Source organism: Diprion similis, chromosome 14 (assembly GCF_021155765.1).
Source record: "Diprion similis isolate iyDipSimi1 chromosome 14, iyDipSimi1.1, whole genome shotgun sequence".
In the NCBI taxonomy this organism is placed as follows: Eukaryota; Metazoa; Arthropoda; class Insecta; order Hymenoptera; family Diprionidae; genus Diprion; species Diprion similis.
Genome location: NC_060118.1, coordinates 7,822,884 through 7,846,310, shown reverse-complemented (window position 1 = coordinate 7,846,310; position 23,427 = coordinate 7,822,884). Strand labels below are relative to the sequence as shown.

Below are 23,427 nucleotides of genomic sequence, written 5' to 3'. Positions count from 1 at the left end.
ATATAGAATCAAATTAAAAACAAACATATATATGTTTAATCGTTGCTTTTGAACTTGAGACTTGATTATTTTACGAACACGCTTTTTTATATCCATAAGAAATACACACACGCACAATGCACGTGTGATATAATTAAGTAATCTATTTACACGATGAACGCGAAAGTTGAATCAAACAAACAAAGAAACGTAATTACGAGACAAATAATGTTGTATGTATACCTTATCGTATGTATAATTCTCGCTGTTATTAATATTATTACATAATTATTGTTATCATTGTTATTACGTCTTACTATATTAATATTATTTTTATCATAATTATTATCCTGATTATTATTAATATTATATTAAAATACTCCATGATAATATCATTATTATTATTATACCTACATATAATATTATGTTTGTATATTTTTTTTACACGTATTTATATAATAACGAATCAATGTGCTTTTGGAATACGCTATATTTACATTATATATTATTATCTATACATATTATAAGTTTTTTTCACTCTCTCTCTTTCTCTCTCTCTCTTTCTTCTCTTCCCGTCTCACCCCTTTTCAATGCATATTCCATAAGGGTATAATAATTAAATAAAATTCATTCACGAGTGAATAAATTGGCGCATATATCTTTGGTCGGTTGGCACGAGCACCGGTCAGTCTTCGGGTCTTGTATAATTCAAGATATACACACACTTCCTAACGCCTAATACATACGATATTTAAAATCAAGTTTATTATCAGCTATACGTAAGATAATATATTTATACGTGAATCAATCGCTCGTTCGTTCATTCGTTAATTTATTTCTTACAATATATTTATATATTAAATCGCGCTTACCACGCGAATTGTAACCAGTTAGGTTATACTTACACACACACACATATCTATGTATATATATATATAATGTATATATGTATAATATTTACAATAAGCTGTTATCAGTATTCTGAAATCAACCCTACAGGTCTGTATTGAAGTATAGTATAACCTACGGCCATAACGGCGACCAGATACTCGTTTCGACTTTGTTTAATATTAATTTTCTATTTATAATATCTAGGTACCTAACACCTCATCGCATTGTCTATATATATGTGTATATAATGTATACCATATTTACACGCACAGCGATAATTTGCGAGACACGATACGTATGTTAGTTTTTTACATTGTTTAATTGGTTAATATCGCGACATCGTTGAGGACTCTTCTCGAGGAAGGCAGAGAGATAAAATAAAATAATAATGAAACACGTAACATGCACGCGTGTATATAAAAAATACCGCGAAAACTCGCGACCAGCACGAGCTGCCTTGGGGCTCGTCTCAACTAACAGGATGATCGACACCTGCAGCCATTTGATCCAATGATCGTGATCATCGTCAAGGTTCCGGAGTCCCGGACCGAGGAGGAATTACGGCTCGCTAAGTCGGGCCTTGGAGTGAACGTCAGTGAACAAACTGGTGGTGAACCTCGTGGTGATGCTGATGAGAAGTCAACGGTGGAGTCCCGCTTGTCGTCGAAACGCTGTGGATCGACTGCCCAGGACTGTACTGCTGAGTGTCGACTATGACGCTGGTGTACCCAGCTGGAGCGTCGAGGTGCTCGAGGGAGTGGTGATGGTGGTGATGATGGTGGTGATGGGGGTGGTGATGGGGCTGGGGGTGAGGGTGGGGGTGGGCCTGTCGGGGGTTGTGATGGGCAGAGTGGACTGGATAGGAGGTGTCCTGGTGCGCTAGGCTCGTCGTCGTCGTCGCCGTTGCGTAGCTGTTGTTGTTGTTGTTAAAACCGCAGCTCGGGAACATGACGTTACCGTCACCGAGGCTGGCCGACGAAGAAGAGGAATCGAGGAGGTGGTGTTGGCCTGGGTAGCCAGTCGGAAGTGAGTGGAGACCCAATGGACTCGGCAAGTGACCGTCGGAGGCGTCCGAACTACCGCAGGAGCTTGATGATGCTGAAAATGGCCTTTGTTGTTGCTGCTGTTGTTGTTGTTGGGATTGGTGTTGATGGTTTTGTTGAGGGCTGTGCTGCTGTTGCTGGATCGTTGATGGCACTGTGTGATGCACCAGGTGCGAGTGAGCCTGTGATTGCTGCTGTTGATGCTGCTGCTGTTGCTGCTGCATTGATGGCATCACTTCGTGATGCATTCCTGGGTGGACAGTGCGAAGAGGATGAGTCATTGATAGGTGTTTTTGGAATATCTAAAGTCGTGTGGGACGATCAGGAGTAATCTTGGATTATTGTGATGAGCTTATCGAGTCTGATACTGCATTGTAGATTCAAGTGTCAGGTGTCCCATTAAGGGATTTTCAAAGAATGAAACTTATAACGGATAAAGGTGTGCCTGGTATATGTATATAGTTAAGCAGAATTATTATATACATTGGTATAAAGTTCGAGAGAAACCTAGATGTCGAATAATATTAAGGAAATGAATCTACTATGTGAATACAAATTAGGTATCTCAGGAAAGATCGACCTGGAATACCTTACTTGTGAGGATAAAATTGTACTTTTCGAGCAGATTTCAGCCGTTTCTAATACTCCAGTACACTTAATGATATTTTAGTACACTTTGGTGAGTTTTAATACAATATTTGAAACGCGGTTTCTCTAGGCAACATTGAATTTCAAACTTAACTCCATCGATGAAACATGCTGTTTATGCCAATGTGGTCGTATATTTCCCTCTATTACATAAACAATGAAAGCATCACGTGGCGGCAAAAAAATAACCTCACAATAACCGAATTCCATTCAGTAAATTCTACCACCCATCTAGCACAGATTTTTTCTTCATCGAACTGCTACATTCTCAATTACCAGAGTGGCAACACCGGACTAAATATCTCACCTCCATACTGGTAGAACAATTCCGTTGGATAGTACGATCCCTCGACTTGATTATTGGCGCCGTTGTTCCCTTGAGGCCCGTAAGCCGTCGTGAGGTAATGAGCGTGGCCGGCTGCTTGTCCTGGGACAAACTCGGCCCCGGAGTAGCCGGAACTGTCGCCATAATCGGTATCGGGTGGCTCGTTAACTCTTCCGGTGCGATATGGCGGGCTTGGACTCTGCTCGAGGTCGATATCGGCGCCTGAAGCCGCTCCAGCGGAAGCCGGTGCCGAGGTCGGTGTGCCGGGTAAGACTGTCGTCGCAGAGGATAGCGCACCTGGCATGACCGTCGTGGCCGTGGACAGCGAACCTGGCAAAACAGTCGTCACTGGGGGACAGGAAGACGTCCCGGCGGAGAGCTTCTGTTCCGAGTTTAGGACCAGATCCGAAGCCTCCTGATCCGAGAGGACGTAGTTAACCGAGACTATGCAGTGTGGTCTTGAGCTTCTTGAGTTGTGGACGATGGTTACGTAGCTCTGCATCCAAACCCAGCCTCCGGATCTTGTCAAGAATCTGTAGTACCTCGTCGTTACTTGACCCCTGTACAAAACTGTTCGGAAGCAGCGATCAATGAGGGGTTCAGAATTTTATTTGGAACAGGTTATGGAGCATGTATTCCATGATGGAAGGTATGAGGTGTGTCGAGCTGGAGACCGATTATCGTTCAGTCTGCGTGAATGCAAGATGGCGTAATAGAAATGTAACATGGCGCCCGTGTATCTGACAGCTGGTTCTACGTAAGTATAGGTTACTTGAGGCTATTTATTTATTTCTGTATATTCTGTTGGACGAAAATGCTAGTTATAAACACTAAAGGACAAAATATCAAGTTATTTTCATTCCCTGAAGAGAACGATTACATTTACGTTTGAGTTTCGCACCTATAAAACGTCATCTTGGTTATGTTTTCTGATTGGTTCAACTAAAGTATCTGTGCATTGTTTCACCTTATTTCCTTTCATCATGGCGCAATCAAGCAATTGAATTAGCTCTCCTTCAAACTTGTGAGGGTCGTGAAGTGATTTGATGATGAAAACGATTTTCCGTAAGCATCATTCAACGACAGTATCTGTGCTTTTTGCTCGACAATGCGATCATGCGTCAAACCGAGAAGGATCGCTCGAATCATTTTCTTGCGTTATTGATCAAATGAAGAGCTAACCGTAATCACTTATCATTTTGACCGGTGTGGTTGGGATTTCAACGCCATTACTGGCTAGTTGGTAACGTTTCGAAATGATTATATATCACTTTCGTGAGATACCTAATATAAGGCTCCCACTAGGGTCGAAACGTTAACAAATTATTTCGTATTTCCAAGAAAACAACCCTCTTCATTATACTCAGGTCAAGAATCAACTTTTAGGTTATATGTAAGTTTTTTTTCGATCGAGTGATGAAGTATAGTATTTAGATAAAAATAAACTACGTCCTTGACTTCATCAATTTCGCACGCATAGAAGAACATCTCAACGTTTTCACACGATTATGTTAGAGCTACTTAAACTTTCGTCTCAAATCTACCGAAAAAAGTGTCGACGCCGATCAAAAAGAAAAAAAAAAAAAAAAAATCAGTGAAAAATCCGTGTGACTGGAAGATATTCCAGCAAACGGCCGTGAACTCCGTGACGTTGAGTCGGCAATTTACACTGGATGGCGGGGCTTTGAATTTTTATGTATACAAGTGAAATGGGAGTGGGTTCATCGCTGGGTGGATGGAAGTTGTGGGTGTGCTCAAGTGCTCATGTATTTGCCGTGGGTCGCGGACGGGGTTGCGGAGGGATGAAAGCGCGGGTAATATTAGGGGCATTATTTCAACTACCCTGCACGGGAAACGACGAGTCTGTTCAAACAACGATAGCAACCTACAGCCTCCTTCGCTCCAGGCGAGTCCCGGTTCACTCTGCTGCTGCTGCATTGTAGCATCGATCGATGCGATCCAGACCGAGTATAAACCCAGACGAGTGCAGCATTCGCCAGGCTGATGCACAGTGTGGTAACACTGAGGTTTTACCAGCAATTGTGGGGTTTTCAGGACAACCATAAGCATGCAAAACTCTACTTCCACACCTCACTAACTTTTGTCAAGCAAGTACAAAGAGCGTTTAAGTTCCGTCTGCCAAACGTGAGGTGATATGAGGATGCAGGCTGGAAGATGAAAGAGATTCGGGCAAGTGTTGTGCCTTTTAACGTCACACACAAGCCACCAAGATGCCTGTCTACCAGACACGATACATATTATTTTCCACTGCTACACAACTCTTCAGGCTGTTGCCACAAAGTCAGGACGTCAGCTGTTTTCGACACAATGCAAAGAGCTCCGACCTCTTTCGAGTACACTTAGATACATCGCGCTGAACTGCACTCGCCTAAGACTACATATGTATATGACTGAAGTGTATGTATGTACGTCATGAACATTTATTTTTAAATTTATAGACAAAGGAATTCGCGAGGGAGGAAATTGGAGAAAGTTTTGGCCGTTTTTCTATCACGAGCTGTTCTGAAATCTTACTGATAAATTTATCTGTTTTTTGCTATCTCGAATTCGACATCTTTATGTCGAGATCATTATTCGACAAATAGTATTGAAATGCTGATACAAGATTGAATGATATTGATTATGACTTACGTATTTGATGAGAATATCTCATCTGCATGACGTCACATCCGTGGACGTACTGGTAGAGAGTTTTTTCAATCAAATCCTGAGGCTCGTAACCAGTCAACTGAGCAACCCTGAAATTAATAAAGTGTAACTCGAACACATGATCAAACGAAAATAAGAAAAGGAACTAAACCAATAGAGTAAATAAATTAAAGGGAGAGTCACCTTGCGTCGAGAAAAATGAGCCTCAGGTCGAGGGAGGCTCGAAACATGAACATGTTGTGATGGAGCTTTATTTCCGTCACCGAACTCGGGGGTAGAGAGTGACCCACGGCTACCAATCCCACGTTTTGAATACCAGCTTCTTCGTATTCCGTGCCGGCAGCTCCGCTCAAGCTGAACTGTTTCACCTTTAGATAACCGGAACAGTGGATCACCTGAAACGTGAATCGGAATCCAGGTTGAATAGAAGATCCGTGATATGTTAAAAAGCTTAAAGGGTTACGTTATGAGATGCATTGGCAAAGATTGGAATTCGATGAAGCATTCTTAGAGGAATTGCAGACGAAAAGACCAGCTTCAAAGAAGATTTTACCCTCCAAATGATTCCTCATCCCTCTGAAATGTCTTCTTCCAAGCAAAGTCTTGGAATACCTAGACTCCTTCAACTCTTTGGTTCCTGCAGTTTGTCGGAGAAGATTTTTGTTCCGCGTAAGTAAAACTTGGAGTGCCTTCTGTGTAAAGTGCTACACTCGAGACTGCAGGCAGCCCTGAGGGTGGTTCACGCTTAGGTGTAAGAATTGTGCATAACGTATACGGCAAATAACCAATTCCTACATGTACGTTATATTTTAATTGAATAATTAATACAATCCCTGCAGTTTCAAAGGGCGTCAAGGGTGGAAATTTGTAAATCAAATAACCTTGTTAGCTGCGGTGCATCCTCTCATACCATGTGTGTGTTTTATAAATATGCAACCATGGTCCCGGGACTCGCCGTAACCTCATGTACCTACGTATATAAAAAGAGTTGGAAGGAACGCAAAAAGGAATTTAAAAAAAAAAAAAAAAAAAAAAAAAAACTTACAACGACATAAACTCGAGAGTTTTTCAAGCGTCGCGTCAATTTACGTCTTCACGTTGCGCTGCTACCTCTTTGAAAAATTTTACGTACTGCGTATATACGCAATTTATTTCTATACGCGCGTCGGGCGTACAGTCGCAACAAAAAAAAAAAAATTAATATCGAAACGTAGCATTCTTACAAAACTCGAATAAAAAAAAAAAATAAAATAAAAAAAAAAAAAACTTGGTGAAATGATACGATGATTTTTTTCACAATAAAAAGAAAAACACATTATTATAGTCTCAAGAAAGAACGTTTTTACGCATAATTTTTACGATACTCGTATATTTAAATTTATTCTCTTTTATTATTCTGCTCAGCCTTTTTATTCTTTAGTGTATTAATTGAGTAAAATAAAATAATTATATGCTCTGTTACTCGATTCGTTTATTATGAAGGCCGTTAACGGCGAGAGTAAGATGAATGGAAGGTATATTTAGGTATATAGGAGAAAAAAAAAGGTGATAACCGAATAAATGTAAACACGACATGACCTTTGTACACAGCGTCGTGTTTGGCTATCCGGAAGAATTGAGAGTATCTAGTCAGTATTCCTCCGAACGGCGCGCTAGCAGGGTCTAGATAAGCTACTATTATAGGATAATGATGTGTCTAGACGTAAATACGCGTACAGTGTGGTGTTGTGATAGTGAATGGGCGTCAGTGAGTTGATTGGGATACCTTGTATAATGAAATTAACTGTGTTGTTATCCATGAAACGAGAGCAAGAAATAAACGCTTGACTTGGAATGTTTGAATGTGCGATAAACCCAGGTAAGACGATTTCATCCTTAATCGAATGCCTGAAGTTATTAACCCTGATTGGTCACAGCTTAGTAGAATCGCGTCACGGTCACACAGGGTGAAATTCACCCCAGTTTAAAAAAAGTTGAAAACAAATATCTAGGTACTGTTTAAGGATCGCAGGATAAAGCTCTCTGATAACTGGTTATGCGAACCAAATTTACCACAAGTAAGGAACTCTAAGAGGAGTTTAATAGCTGTTTATGTGGCATGCCCGTAAACCGCCTGTTTTTTTTGGCAAGGATGAAGATTTCAGGACGAGCTGGAGGCGAGCCGGAAGTGAGTACGGAAATTATCCGAGCCAAAAAACGGTTTACGGGCATGGCACATAAAATATTTTTTACGGTATGGGCATTGAAAAGCAAAACGAAGAGTGAGGTTATGTCGCGATCTGTTCAACGAAGCTACTTTATTCGGCAGTTTGGGATGCGCACTTCGAACTGCGCATCAAAACTGCGGAATAAAGACTTTATTCCGCAACTTTGTTCGCTGTCGTATAAAGCGTCACTTTACCGAACGAAAACTGCCACAAAAAGTGGACTTTCCAATGCCCGTGCCGTAAAAAAGAGATTTGTTGTTAAATTCAGTTATGATCGAGTTATATGCGAAGCCTATTCCCCATATCGACGATCTAAGTCTATTAATAGGTCGACGATTGAATCAAGATCCCTCGTTTACATCTAGACAATGTTTCCATGCATAAGGTTAAGTCCTTATTCTTCTTCTGTGCGCCGTAATTCCCGCCAATTAAATCATGAAAGTCGGGGAGTACAATAAGGGATTCATGGTGTATTCCTGCACGCTCAATTACACATTGATTACGGTAGCCTCGAGGCGTGCAGGCACAATGCGTATAATCCAATGGTGTGACAGGCTCGACTGAAGGCAGAAAGCCAACTTGGTCCTCTTTGTCCTTTAAGTGGTATAGAAAAACTACCCTTAGCTTAACTAACAGCTTAGAGGGAGTCGAGGGAGAAAAGAGGAGCGACGCGACGTCGCCCCCCCCCCCCCCCCCCCCCCCCATAGAGAATCACTACTTGCTACCCTGCCAGCCAGGCGAGACGTTACACTTTGTCTCCTCGTCGGGTTGACGCCTCTCGTTATTGGCGGGTGGCTGTACGGTGGCCAGGATCCTGCGGCTCGCCAAAGCCTAAGCTATTTGCTAAACAGATCCTCGTCCGAGGGTCCCTTAGATTTTTGCATTCAACCCGCGACCGCCGCCCGTTTTCTCCAACAACTATACCCCGCACACCCCAATAACCAATTGAAATGTTTGCTCGACATATGCCAGTGTCGAGACTGCTTTATTACTCTGATTCTTTCCGCAAATATACCTTCATTCATTCGCGAAACCTACACCCCTGGCCACACTTTGCACCGCGTAATTCATTCTCTTCGCCGTTTAACGCGGCGGGTTGCTATTTTGGGAAAACACAACCAGAGTCGGTCACCTTGTTTTATCACACCTTCGACCAACCGATAATTGATTTAAAAATTAACAGATTTTTTCTCTACTTATGGGTATACAATGCACTAAATCTTGACTAAGAGGTTTGCTAGATCATTTTGGGTACTCGAGAATATCAGTAAGGGTGAATCCATGATCCAGTAAGTGTACCAGTTATCGATACGTTTAGACCCAATGATTGACCCTTTTATTTTTTTAAATTCTAAATTTACGGTACAAATTGTGAATTTTTCCATGACCAAAAACCAATCGACAAAGGGTTCGACACTACGAACTTATTTTTTGGTAATTTTAGAACTCAGGATTAAACCGATACAATAAAAAAGGTCAACAATTGAAGCAGGGTCAGTAACTGGTACACTTACCTTACAATTAGTCCGACTGTTTTACCGACGAAGAGGATCTGGACGAAAGAGGGAAAAATCTGTGGAATTCCGAATACCAGATGCGGAATATCGCGCCGGATATTCCGCTTACCTGTACTCAACGTGTCTATTCGGGACACGCAATACATTGCAATAGCGATATCTACCTGGTGGTCGACTCGTTGCAGGATCGCACGTGACTAGGACAATGCCACCCCTGCTTAAGTATCCGATGGGCAGCACTGCCGTATGCCACCATCCTTATCTTTATTTATGTATTTTTATTCGTTTTACGATTTCCTGTTGCGGATGGACGGATGGATGCGGACGGCTTCTGTTATGCTAATCATTAATGCTGCTCGGCGATCGGAAGGGCGGGTGCAGGTTGTGCCTACTCGCTCATGATATTTGCTCATCTTTTCTATGGTGTTTTGCCGGCTATTTGCAGACCTGCCGCTATGGAGAGAGTAAAGTTCGCAAAGTTGGTGTAACGATTCATTTTTAGGAAAAAGTCATTATTTTGCAACTCTAGGATTGTCTCAAATTGACTAATCTATTTTTGAAAAGCAAAGTGTATTCAGATTTTGATAATTAAACTCCTTTAAAGTTGATCTTTAAATTTTCAATAGCTATTTATGTGGCATGCCAGTAAACCGCCTGTTTTTTTTGGTAAGGATAAAGATTTCAGACGAGCTGGAAGCGAGCCGGAAGCGAGTACTGAAATTATCCGAGCCAAAAAACGGTTTACGGGCATGACACAGACAATATTTTTTACGGTATAGGCATTGGAAAGCAAAACGAAGAGTGAGGTTATGTCGCGATCTGTTCGACGAAGCTACTTTATTCGGCAGTTTGGGATGCGCACTTCGAACTGCGCATCAAAACTGCGGAATAAAGACTTTATTCCGCAACTTTGTTCGCTGCCGTATAAAGCGTCACTTTACGGAACGAAAACTGCCACAAAAAGTGGATTTTTCAATGCCCATGCCGTAAAAAACTATTTATATAGTTTCAAGATTTCGTTACATCAACGTTACCAACTTCAATCCTATCATTGTAGCCACTTTTCGTCACTCTACGCTCCTCCTCCTCGCAAGAATCGCTATAAATCGATAATAAAGACGTAATCGCGATTCTTGTATAATTGTGCTTCCCAAAATCTTTCCATATTACTGAAATTTCTGTAATCTGACAGGTTTTATAAGAGGTCTTACGTCTGTTTTTTGGTTACAGGGAAAGGAGAGAAGCGAACCTTGAAACCGTGGGTTGTGAGACCGGCGTTCCTTTTCGCGAGGACACACTTCATCCTGATGAAAAATGCCCGCTCCAACTCGATGTCGCCTCGCGGATTTGGCGGTGGCAGATTGCTCAGTCCGTTTGGAGACGTTGCTAGGTGAGTAAGACTCAGAACTGCTTCCATCTCTTGGTGATCCGCCGGGAAAATGTACTCGTATATACTGTTACCTGTCAGTTCCACCTAAAATACCCAAGGGTCAAAGGATTATCAACAAATGCGTATTTTGGTCCTTGTTGGATTTTATGCACAGGACTGAAAGCTGGTGACTCGTCTGATAAGAAGGAAATAGTCATTCTTTAATTACAAAAGTCGATGAATTTAATTAAATCATTTTCAATATTCACCGGTGATAAGCAGCCTGCTGTCAACCCTGTATTAATAAACTAATGGCCGATTTTCGGTTAATCTTTTTTTTTTATCTTATACGTTGAACTATAAATTTTAGACAGGCTGTTTCTGAGCAAACGCCCAGTATGTTGGTGATTATCTACCGTTAAGGGGTACAAATATCGGTAAAACAGACCTACCGACTCGGGAACCCGATCACTGAACTCTTTGGTATCGGTTATAAACAACGAAACAACTGCTGGGCTGAATTCACACAACTTTGCATCACGGGCATTGCAGTTCCAGCTGACTCGCGAGGACTTTAAATCGATAACTCGGTAGGTCTGTATTACCGATATTTGTTCCCCTTAGTAGTAGGCAATGCAACGTACTGCGACGTTCACTAGGAAACACTCTGTATTCACTATATTCCGATAAAAGTTGACGAAATTCGGAAAACAGATTTCTTGCAAATCTTGACGAGTCAGTTGCTTTGCAAGAAATATGAAGAGCCGATAATTTCCAAGTTACAGAATATCTCAAACGGACCAATCGCAACGTTTTTTCGCTCTGAATGCGTGCGCATCGTTCGAGTCACGTGACGTTTTTCCGATTGGAGATCTCTGAACATCTATAATTCTGAAGATATTTGTCACTCGTCAATCGTTCTCAGGGAACATTCGTCGCGATTTTTCTCTAGGAATTGATCGTTCGACTTTTTGCCCCGTATTCTGAGGCTGTTTTTCGTATAATATAAATAAATTAGGGGATATCTCCGACCTGGGATAATCCTAAATGCACGCTAGCCGTCTCGCTGATGTACATTATTTTTCCGTCCGGTGCAACGACGAATATAAAACCGTCCAGCGTCTGAAACGAGGAATATAATTAGTGAATATCTGTCAAAGACACGCAGATTTTACGGCTAAATAATATTTCACATCGCCTAGTCAGCGAATGCTGAACACTTACTTGCAATAAATGCGATCCGAGTTCCTTGATTGCAGCTTCCCGTGGATTCGTTGCTGGTGGAACCGCGCCCCAAGCGTCTCCGAGACCTAAAAATCGAATTTTAAAATTAAGTTTTCTCAATTTTCCGTGGGCGTGGAAATTCAATCGCAACAACAAAGGGGTGCAAAAAAATCATCATTTAACCCATAAGTTCATTTTATGCAAATAAAACTGGTAGCTTTCACAAAGAACTGCTAAGGAATAACATAATATTCGAGTCAAACTGTCGATTCAGTTTTTAGATGGTTATAGATGGTCTCTACAAGCGTATCTCATCGTTGTCTGCCGAAACGTTTATTCCTACTACTGTGCTTTCGCGCCTAGCGCATTCTAAGCGCAGCGCAATATTATCTATTTATTATTGTATTGAATGCTGTAAGAATTCTAATCCAACGAAAAAACGAAAACGTTGACGTTATACGTTACATTGTTGTCGAAATTATTTATTTTTCTTGTTCAAGTTTCTTTTTTTCTTTTTTGTATCATCCAAAGAATTTGTTAACTCATAGTTTCAAACTATAATGAACACAACACGCATATTTCCTTATAATATACCATTTAAATTTCACTCTCAAAAATTTATCAACATCATTATGCGTCAATGTAATTTATATATTCGGTTAATCGAAAAATTCAATTTTTCATATTCCGCTTCCTGTATCATCATTGCAAAATTTAAATAATAATAACAATTATACATAACAATTATATCACCTTGATTGCAATATTGCCGACAAGTTTTATATCCTCAAAATCGGGTCAGAATAAAACATATATATATATATAGAAAGAGAATGAGGAGAAAAAGATGGATTCTTTAGAATTTCTAAAGAGAACCAACCAGATACAATATAAATACCAACTTCTGCATATACCTGGGGCGTATAAATTATACCATATACGTATAATACAATGTACGCAGAATGTGCAGGGGAGTGAAACGAAATACATGGTGCATATATGTGACAAACTCGAGTTCTGCAGCCGTACCTACACACCTATAACCTACCTACCTACCACCTACCTACTCAACAGAGTATACTTGGCTCGTGTTCGCGCATTAATTATATTTCTCGGCGCGATATTAGCGGGAGAAGAGTAGTCTGTATAGCGGGTTAAACTTTTCTCTGTGTATAACATATGTGTATGGTTATATATAAAAGAATCGAGTACGATTAATGATAGCTTCGTTAAACTAATGGCCGCCGATTGAACAAAGCTACGATTGGGCCAATCTCATTCGTATACGTTTTTTTTTTGTTTGCAATTCGCTTGTTTCGTGTATGTATGTACAGTATAATGATCATTAATGATTTCGGCTTATGGCTAACTTGTTTTTGGTCCGAAACAAAATGCGAATTCTATTCTATACGAGTTATGTGACAATGACTTACAATATCTTGTTGACAACTTCAGAGATCAGGAGTCATTGTCACAGTACAGTAATACTCATTAATGCCTTAAAACTTTTGGCTAACTTGTTTTTGGTTCGAAACAAAATGCGCGTTCGACTCTATACGAATTATGTGACAATGACTCGCAATCTCTTGTTGCCAACTTCAGAGATTGGGAGTCATTGTGACAGTACAGTAATATTCATTAATACCTTAAAACTTTTGGCTAACTTGTTTTTGGTTCGAAGCAAAATGTGAGTTCAATTCTATACGAATTATGTGACAATGACTCTCAATATCTCTGCACGTCGGCTAGATCGCTAGTCATTTTCACGTAATTCGTATAGAATCGAACTCGCATTTTGTTTCGAACCGAAAACAAGTTAGCCGGAAGGTTAAGGCGTTAATTAACGTTACTTTACGTGATACATAGGAAGCAGAAGATGAGAAATAAATAAATGAAAACAAAGATGAGAATAAAAACCTGGTGTTATACACTTCCGTTTACTTAAACAACTTGATAATATTATTCTTTGCCTTTGTTGCCTTTTTCTTCGGGTTAACGTTTTGCTCTTTCGAAAACTTCTATATATAACATCAATATTGCCAAATCATCGGTTTACACGTTGTTTATAAAAATTTTTACGCCTGTTTTGTAAACACCTTTGTCACGAATTTCGATTTTCCACGACGAGCAATAGTAAAAATATCGCGTTCATTATACTCGTTTTTATAATTTAACAACGAAAATATTTATCAAGTTGTTTGAAATCTTGGCAAAAACTTTTTTTATTTCTTTAAATTCTGACCGTTCGTTGTTATTCATTTCCATTTTCTTTCTACCTCACTTTGCAATGTCCACAAAGACTGTTTCTCCTTATTTCAAAATGAGAAAATAATAATATGTCAAATACATACCAAGATTGAACAACAACAGACTACGAACAAACAAACTGTGAACGTATGTCAACTGCATCGTATGCCTAAATTTATGCCTCGTCAAAAATAGCGTGACAGTTCCAATCTGATTTGAATCTGAACCAAAGATGCTGTCGCCCGATTTTCACTTCGATTTAATCTATGGAACCGATCGCGAAATTTTTCGACAAATCAATCGATCGATCTGATTCGAGAATTTATTCACCAGACAATATCGATGTACTTTTATAGTTACGTTACACATTTATTGTACACAAAGTTTTTGCAAAGTTTATCATTTTGCGAGCTCGAGATGAAATTTAACGATTGATTTTAATTTTAAATGCTCTGTTATATAGCAAACACGAACGTTTTTTATAAATACTTTGGAAAGAATTTTAATCCGTTTAAAAAAAATTAAAAAACTAAAATCCTTTTCATTCGAAAGGCTGGATATGAAAGAAGAAGCGACGGCGCACGTCGGTGTGGCGGGATGATCTAGTCTAGAGGGACGTAACCACTCGAGAAATTGAGGGGTCCGTCGGTAAAACGCCATTGTAACACTATAGTGTGTACCCACACCCATACACCCGGTGGCCCCCATGCTTTGCTTACAAAGCACCGGGCCTAACAATGCACTAAGTGCACAATCACACCCATCTCATCCGATATTATTTGCTCTTTGCGAGGATCTCTAGTGGGCTCTATACCCGACCCTCGACGTCTTCGTACAGGGTCCTTCAATTTTGAATTATGATCGATATTCGCCGTGGAAATCGCAACGACGCACTCATTTTTTACTTCATTTTTTATGAAGATAAACTCGCAGGGGTTGAAATTCCGAATTTCGAAGAGTTAACAAAGGCGTCGAATTTCGAATTCTTTGCTGGCGAAAATCAATGCTATAAAATCGAACTCTGACGAAACATCAAGTTTCGAATGGTCCGAAAGCCGGTGCTCAAAGTTCCGAAAGTGCGGAAATGAGAAAATTTTTAAATCTGAAACACCGAAATTTCGAATGATTTGAAATTTTCAGTTCGATGAATTTTTGGTTTTGTGAAATTTCACTACTTTAATTTTTCTTTATTTTGAATTTTTCATATTCTTAAGTTCGGAATCCTGGTCTTTCTGACTTTCCGTTTTTTTTTTTTTTTTCATTTTTTACACTCATTGAATAAACTACAATCTGTGAGTAAATTTTAATCTATCGAAACTTGACTTTTCGGAACTTTGCTCTACCGTAACTTGAATTTTCAGAATCTTGCATCGCGTAACTTTGAGCCGTCGGGTTTCAAACCATTCGACAGTTTGGTGTTTCCTAAGAGTTTGATTGTTTCAATTTAAGTTTCGTTACCAAATAATTCGGACTTAGGTGCTTTCGCAATTTTTCAAATTTTGAACTTAAACCCCGTCCCAAAAAACTCACTCGTATGTGCTTTGACTTATGGTCAACCATCGCCTACCAGCTATTCTCATTATTCGCGGTATTAATTTAAGAATCTCTGACTGTATGATTTTCGCAAAAAAGTAAGTGATCTCTACAGCGATTTTCATACTATCAAAAACTACAAAATCGACTTTTGGGACTAAGTTTTAGTGACGATATACTGATATTAACCCCTTGAACGGCTGAATTAGCTTGTAAAAAATGGGTTTCATATATTTTAACGTAATTAAACAAAACATATCACAGAATGAAAAAAGTCGATGAGGTCCACTTCGGGTACTGTCCTAATCGTGAGTGAAATTTTCTTAAAATCTGATCACATCAATAGTTGCAAAGGTTAGTAATAATCACGCCGTCTGAGGCCAAAATCATAAAAATAAAAATATATCCAAACGTAGACCTGAAAATAGTCGGAAGTTAAAAAATTTAGATTTATAGTGAAAACTCTTTTCAATGTCCAAGTGATTACAGTGACTTGTTTTTAACAGAGAAGTTGATAAAAGAAAAAAACAACGAATATTCCTTTTTGAAAAGCTCGGCTTGCAGATGACGTCTTTCTTGCTTTTGAGGATAGGGTATACATATATTTATATACTTTTTTAACAACTCACCGTCGGGAAAGACGTGCCTCATTTTGAGGTAGCTCGTCGTGAGTCTGATGATGCTGGCCTTGTCGAGCTGAGAGGTTATGGCGGCGGGGAGTGGAAGGAGCTTTGCGAGTTCAAAGAATTCCTGGTTTTCCTTCTCGCGACGAGACCGCGCCGCGTTTTTGCTTTTTTCCTTCATCACAACTTCTTGGGGACCGGATGCGAGGCTGGCTACGTTTAACGAACAACCGTTCTTCGCCCCAGTTAAGCAGCCGCTGCTCTCCTCGTAGTTATTGTTTATGCTGTTGTTGTTCTTATTACTCGTCTCGTTGTTGTTGTCGAGATTTTTACTCGCGCTTCGAAGCTCCAAAATATCACTCGAGTGATTCGCGCCACCTGAAACATCACCGTTCACAATTCTCGAGTTACTTTACAAGCAATGTAGAAAGTAGATTATACGTTCAATGTAGAAAGTAAGCCGTTTTTCTGTGTCGATGAAAATGGAAAAATGATATTGTGATCTTCGGCAAAAATGAACTCTGATCCAGGAAAATATGGATTTGAAAAAAGCACTGAAAATATTGATTCGTCATAACTTTCAATCACCTTTTTGAAATTGAATTGTAAGGCAATGAAGTTGAGCATTGAGTCAACGGTGAGAAAATGGCAAAGAGAGAGAGAGAGAGGGTTGACCTCGGGGGCGGAAAATCAATGCGGTAATAGCGGGAATGGCTATGCCGTCTATATTCCATCCGGCGTAAAATGTACTGCATACAAGATAAATTAACTTAACTGCGACACGGATTGTCGCCGTTTGCCTAACCGTCGCTTTGCTCATAATTGAACGTCGTACTAAGCACGCAACTATACGTATAACCTTTGCAAACTTACGCTTAATATACGCATCTTCATTCGGTGAAAGATCATAGATCGATTAGTCGTTGAACCGAAGAAGAAATTGTGACCAAAAAATTTGAGTATATATTAAGAATAATTTCAAGTTCTCCTGATCCACCCTTTTGAAAAACCATCTTGATGATTTTTTTAGCTTCACAGATTCTGAAAATCTTCAATTTCAATCATTCACGCGTTTGTCTGAAAAGTTTATAGAAAATATAATAAGAAAAGGAAATGCTTCTGCGGTGGTGGAGATTCCCTTCGGTTATAATGACTCGACGAGACGCGTCAGGACTAACGACGCATTTTTGCTGGACGACGAAGTCAGTCCGCGATCGAAAACGCCAGGAAGGGTGAGGGATAATATATACAAGAAGTACTAGAACGTTGTTTCTGAGTCGTGTAGAGCAGCGGCGAGAAGAGACCATCCGCGAAGGTAGGTAGGTACCTTCGCCATCGTTAAAACGAGCATTCTAACGACGACGCTACGAAGAGATCCTTCTCTTCCTCTTCCGGATATGGAAATCGTCTGAATAATGGATTTTTCTTCCGCGATACATTTGCATTCGACTCGCCTGAACAGCATTCGACGGGGTGAATAAAAAAAAAAAACAACTGTTGTTGATTAATTTTAATTATAAGTTTGCAAAAGTCACTCAAGGTTGTCTTTCAACTTGGAAAATAATTTACAATAGCGATTGTAAAGCAATTACAAATTTCTTTGTAATTAGATGTATACGTGCCGTTTTATGATCATGATCGGCGAACGTTTAGTGAGATATATATTCTAATCTGAAACGATTAAGTCTATTCACCATAACTGAGAACATGAAACTATGAATATACACGAATACATAAGTTGTTCACACGTTTTAATAAAGAATGATCGAAATTGTACGAGTGATGAAACAGGCTTTGAACTCGAGAAATATACTTTTTATTCCATTCGTCATTATTTCGCGGTTATGACACATTACGTTGAAAATAACTCTATACAATTATCATGGCACTGACGTCACAGCTGAGGATGAGACGAATCCAACGAGCCCTTGTCAGCCGATTTCGGACTACAGGGTCCGGAGATATCGCAGTTTGCAATTCGCAATTCGCTCGAGCCGCGCGATTGGGCCCACAAAGCGAGTTGGCTACTCGCGCGACTCGCGCAACCCGCGTGACTTCAAACCACGATATCTCGAGAACGGTAAGTCCAAAATCAATGTGCTTGGGCTCGATTAATTTGTCTGAACTTCAGCTACGTCGTGAACAATAAGCATGTCGTACTGCACTATCTAAAAGCGGTAATTATCGCGTTGTACACCTTGAATAACAAATGTGTATGTTTATTGTGATATTCTTATCACGCGATGTCGTTCATACGTAGGAACCGTTGCAGTTCTAGGTATTGAAGCGGGCTGCAACGGACTTCAACAGTTCTGATTGTTTAAAGAGCAGTTAACCGAGCACAATAGTTGAAAAAATATTAACCGTAGAGAAAAACATATAAGGTGCAGGCAATGGTACCGGTTTACCACGAAGCAGCAAACTCGTAGTCGGCAATCGTTTTGCGTTCTAGGAATAACTTACATAAGTCGCCTTGCAACATATCTACACCTACGTGTATACTAACGTCTAATATATCTGGTGACATACACGAGGCACGTTGACGTACCTAATTGCACCTTAGCTCATGCATAGAATCGCTCGTGCCGCAATATTCACCGCATGCTTCTGCGCATGTGTATATATATACATACAATAAAGTATATGTAGGTACATATTATGCTTTTCTTCACGTGTAAAATCGCGATAACTTATATGGCATGAATTCACAAATTCCAGTAATTACGCCACGTTCACCGGACAGATAAATTAATCACCCATTTTGGCGATGATAAGATTTAAATTTCAAATATTTTCCTCAATAGAAAATCTCGGTTGACAGTTTCTATCGATGTGAGAAATCCGTTTGACATACATTTATTCCTTAAAGGAGTAAATATCGGTACCTTTTCGAAGCGTATTGGCAGCTTGTCTCCTCCTCCAGCTTTCGACGTAGGGATCACTGGCCAATACGGTAGCAGCAGTTTGTCTGTGGGTCTGAATCATTGGTCCCATTTCGATTGATTTTCTGAGCCACTTTTTTTTTTTGAATTGTCAAAATATCACGTATATATATATATATACCCTGATGCCATCGACTGCACAAATCTCACACACGAAAAGGCGGCAAAATAAGAAATTCAAAACCAAACTACGCCGACGTACGCAGCATATTTTCCCGCCGGTTAAAAAGCTCCCGACAACTCGGGGTGGAAAAATCGGCACGCTTGCACCCCCGATCTCGGATGACTGCCGGTGCCACGACGTCAAGAAGAACTGACTGATTTCTGCAGCATGTACTTTTCTTCTCTGCCCCATGTTGTCTCGACGAATCTGGTATACCTATGTATATCACCTCAGGGTAGTAGGTAACACCCAGCACTCAGCACCCTCACTTTAAGCCCCACCCTTCCCAGGGTCATTCAGAGGGGAACCTGGTGCCTCTCTTTCTCTTTCTCTCTCTTTTTCTCTCTCTACGTACCCCGCTTACACGCCTCTGTAGCGTACTCGCACTCGTATATATATAGCGAGTACGACTGCCTATGGGGTCGAGGGAAAATCCCAAACCCTTGGGCCACCAGGGGGGGGGGGGGAATCAAAGGAAAAGGCAATTGCTGGTGGCTGCACTGTTCCCTTGACGAGCATGACGCTTCCCTGGAACCCCCGTGGATACCCGACCAGCCTGGCGAGAGGGTGGCCTGGGAACTTTTTCAAGGTAATGAGAATCGGACAACTCTTTAGTGGACTGACTTGGAACGTGAACCTCGATTGTCAATTTCATTCGTGACCTTGAACTGGGGCAGCACCCCAAGTTCCATGGTATACGGAATTATACGTTTCGTAAGGAATCTAGTTACTTGTTGGCACCATTGCGAAATGTCTATGGAAGAGTTCATTCACGAAGTGCATCTGGGCGTTATCAGATCGGTGTTAGAACAGATGAATCTGTAATTGGGTCTTGTCAGTGTAGAGTTATTCAGAAATCTGAATGAAAATAAAAGCTTTCCTGGATGGAAACGTTGGATCGATGATCAGTGTTGTCTCGTAAAGAATTTTCATGGAATTGGTCGGCGTTCTGCGATGCTTTTTTACGTCACTGTCGAAACCTTCGATGTTGTCAGGTTACCATTTGTTTTCATATTGAAAGAAGAAGTCAAATAAAAAATATTTATGCAAGGGAGGAAATGGTTGGTCGTGTTATCTGAAAAATGTTTCCTAGGAATAATTATTGGCATTGCTTGAGACAGGAATAGACTTGATCGATGACCACATTCCTCAACATCACGATATAAGCGAATTATCTATCTAGTAGGATACCTGGCAATGTCTCTGGTTTCTGAACCTGCGACTAAACCGAGTTGTTGTAAGCGAGGGAGGAGGAGGAGGAGGAGGAGGGTGAGTGACGAGTTTGGACAGGCTGCAAGAGTGCGGCTAACAGGTAGAGAAAAGCTTATCTTAATACAAACCATGTGTCGCAGAGTGCGGGACGTAAGCACGGAGGGTCAAAAGGTCGTAACTAACGGTTTATTATACCAGTTTGGAAAATCTAGGTAACACGTGTTCGCAAAGTAAGGTGTTGTAGCCTCTTCATTGTACCGCATAATGCACAGGCGAAACTTTCGACGCAGGTATTTTTACTCGCAGTTCTCAACCTGATCCTAAACTGCTAAATTCATCCTCCTTCCACCATCGGCACTAAAGTTTCCTCAATATGCAATCCAGATGTGGCGTTTTGCAGGTACTCTGCATGCCAATTGTACGTTTAAACACTTGTTTCAACAGCTGTTAGCTACCTTGAATCGTAAATTAATTTAGCGTAGTCGATGACAGGTTGAAATGGTCTCGGACATTTTTTTTCATGTAGATTTTACATCTGTTGGAGTCAAAATCTACGTATCAATTGCGCTGGATCTACATACAAAGCATATTGTAACTCGTATTATCGGATTTTTAAATCCTGCCACAGGATTTTAACTAAAAACAAAGTGTTGTCTATATACCATAATCACCACAGGAAATGTAAAATCTGCAATATTTTTCTGCCCATTAAACTTTTTCAGGTTTAATCGATCCTTCGACATACGTTTCAGGTTTTTATACAATATCTTTTTTTGAAAGACGATGTCAAAGTTAAACAGAATACAAAACACTTAAACACCGTAAGTTAAACGTATTAAACGTACCAAACGATAGTTTCTTCAATTTAATTGGGTCTCTTTTTTTATGGTCAAAGCCATGACGATGCTCGTCTGAAGTTACGATTTCTATTATATTTTCACCGAGAAGCAGAAAGTTTTTTAAACGGAGTAAACTTTCACGGAATAGAGCCTGATTAACGGAGACTTTCTTAAGGAAGGGGCCTTATTTTAAGGCAGGGAAATCCCGAATCCTGACTGTAGGTACAAGGATTCGGAGGGTGGGTCCTGTACCTGTCGCTTGTGTTTTCCTAAGTGCCGAAAGGCAGCTCAGCTGGTGCCGTATAAACACTGACGAAACAACGTGCCATAACGTGAATTATTATACATCACCATGGAATTATTATATATGACGGTGGTTGAGGTGGTGAGGCTGGAATTCGCGATTTCAATCTCGGTAATTTGCCATTTTGGAGAACTCGCAATTCCACAATTTTCGGGTAATCCCAAACCCGGTGAACTGGAACGAGGTAGAATATTTACTCAGAGAAAACGTTTAGCTTTTTTAAAGGAATCAGTTTGTAGACATGGATTTGGTGGAAAGTTTTCACGTGAGGATACAATATTTTATTGTAAATACCAAAATTAATGAAATGATTATTTAATTGAATAAAATTTATACTTATAAATGCGAAATCTCGATTTTAATTTAGTCTATTTAAAGAAATAACACTTTTTTCAATCAGCCTGTCAATTCGCAATGGCATATATCTTTGTCATTCTTTGATCTGGCATGTAATTCATGCGGTATAAATAACAATCGCACGATAATTTTTTCAGTTACAACGATTAAAAAATCGTTTTTCAATCCTTACAAAATGATTTTACTGTGCAGATCGGATTTCGTAATCTCAAAAAAATCTATGGAATTGTGATGAGAGAAACGTTTTCTCAGACATGACAAAAACATTTTATTTTCTACGCGCTATAAAATCAACTCGAGTTTTTCGTTGTGGGAAAGTAATGTTTTGAAATTTCGTTGTCAGGACCAGATTTTGGTCATTAAAACCAAATTTTTTTTTCTAAGTTCATTTCTATTGCAAATCAAATTGTGTTTTGTTTAAAACTTTGTTAAGTTAACACTTCAATCTCGTTTAAATTTATCGATCAGCTGATTGTCGGGGTTTTGAATCAATCAAAATGATAATCAATTTTCCTGACTTTTTCAACATCTTTTTCAACGAGAAAAAGTTTGATGTAAGAAGAAATACGTAAACTATTGCAATATAGATCTCTCTTACGACATATAGATCTCGAAAAATCCTTGACGTCGCTTGAAATTATTTTGAAAATCATTCGATGTACATGTCAATTAAAATTGTCTGAAATTGATAAAAATTTTCGGACGTCATGAATATTTTAAGATCATTTGAAATCATGATCATATAAAAAGATTCTGTCACGTATTCTGAAATCATTTGAAATCTTTAAAAATCGGTAAAATTTTAACTGATTCTCTAACAATAAAATCGTATAAGAAATCTGTACGATTAATATTAATAAATGACTCCGATTCGATCGTCGCCGATTTTCCTCATGAATCAACGTCTAAAAATTCCTCGAAATATCTGATATCGTCGCAGATAAAATTTACGATATTATAGCTATCCGGAGCGTGAAACGAAGTGCGTGCGGTAAAAAATAGAATATACATAATCGAACCTGCATTGAGAATTGGTGAAAAAGATTCGTGACCGTTGAATGAAGACTTTGGGATTGGTTTTCAGCGAAGAATCGTCCCGAAAAATGAACGGAAGTTAAAAATTCATTTCGGCCATTGAGCCACCCCCTGAAAAATCAGCCAAACGGTCGTAAGAAGGTGGATGGCGGGGCGATTTTGGGGCGTTCGTGACCAGCTCAATGCGTCGGGAAAACTGAAATTCCGGCACGAGGCACGACTTGGCAACCAGCGAACGGCTTAGCTCCGTTTCCGCCGCATATTTCCATTCGTTTTTCTTTTGAGAGCTAGCGAGCGTC

At 39.9% G+C, this 23,427-nt stretch overlaps 1 protein-coding gene across 2 annotated transcripts in view; it reads right to left on the bottom strand.

Moving 5' to 3' along the window:
* Positions 1–919: 919 nt before the first annotated feature.
* The window catches only part of LOC124414855 (protein single-minded), a 35,956-nt gene continuing 13,448 nt past the window's right edge, over positions 920–23,427 (bottom strand). For both annotated transcript variants that reach the window (XM_046895953.1, XM_046895954.1), the window contains exons 2-9: positions 16,283–16,654; positions 11,874–11,959; positions 11,682–11,771; positions 10,530–10,754; positions 5,740–5,951; positions 5,539–5,645; positions 2,869–3,456; positions 920–2,163 (exon numbers count right to left, since the gene is read on the bottom strand). In XM_046895953.1, coding sequence (XP_046751909.1) covers positions 1,463–2,163; positions 2,869–3,456; positions 5,539–5,645; positions 5,740–5,951; positions 10,530–10,754; positions 11,682–11,771; positions 11,874–11,959; positions 16,283–16,654 — 2,381 coding nt within the window. In that variant the 3' untranslated portion in view covers positions 920–1,462. The remainder of the gene's footprint in view (positions 2,164–2,868; positions 3,457–5,538; positions 5,646–5,739; positions 5,952–10,529; positions 10,755–11,681; positions 11,772–11,873; positions 11,960–16,282; positions 16,655–23,427) is intronic.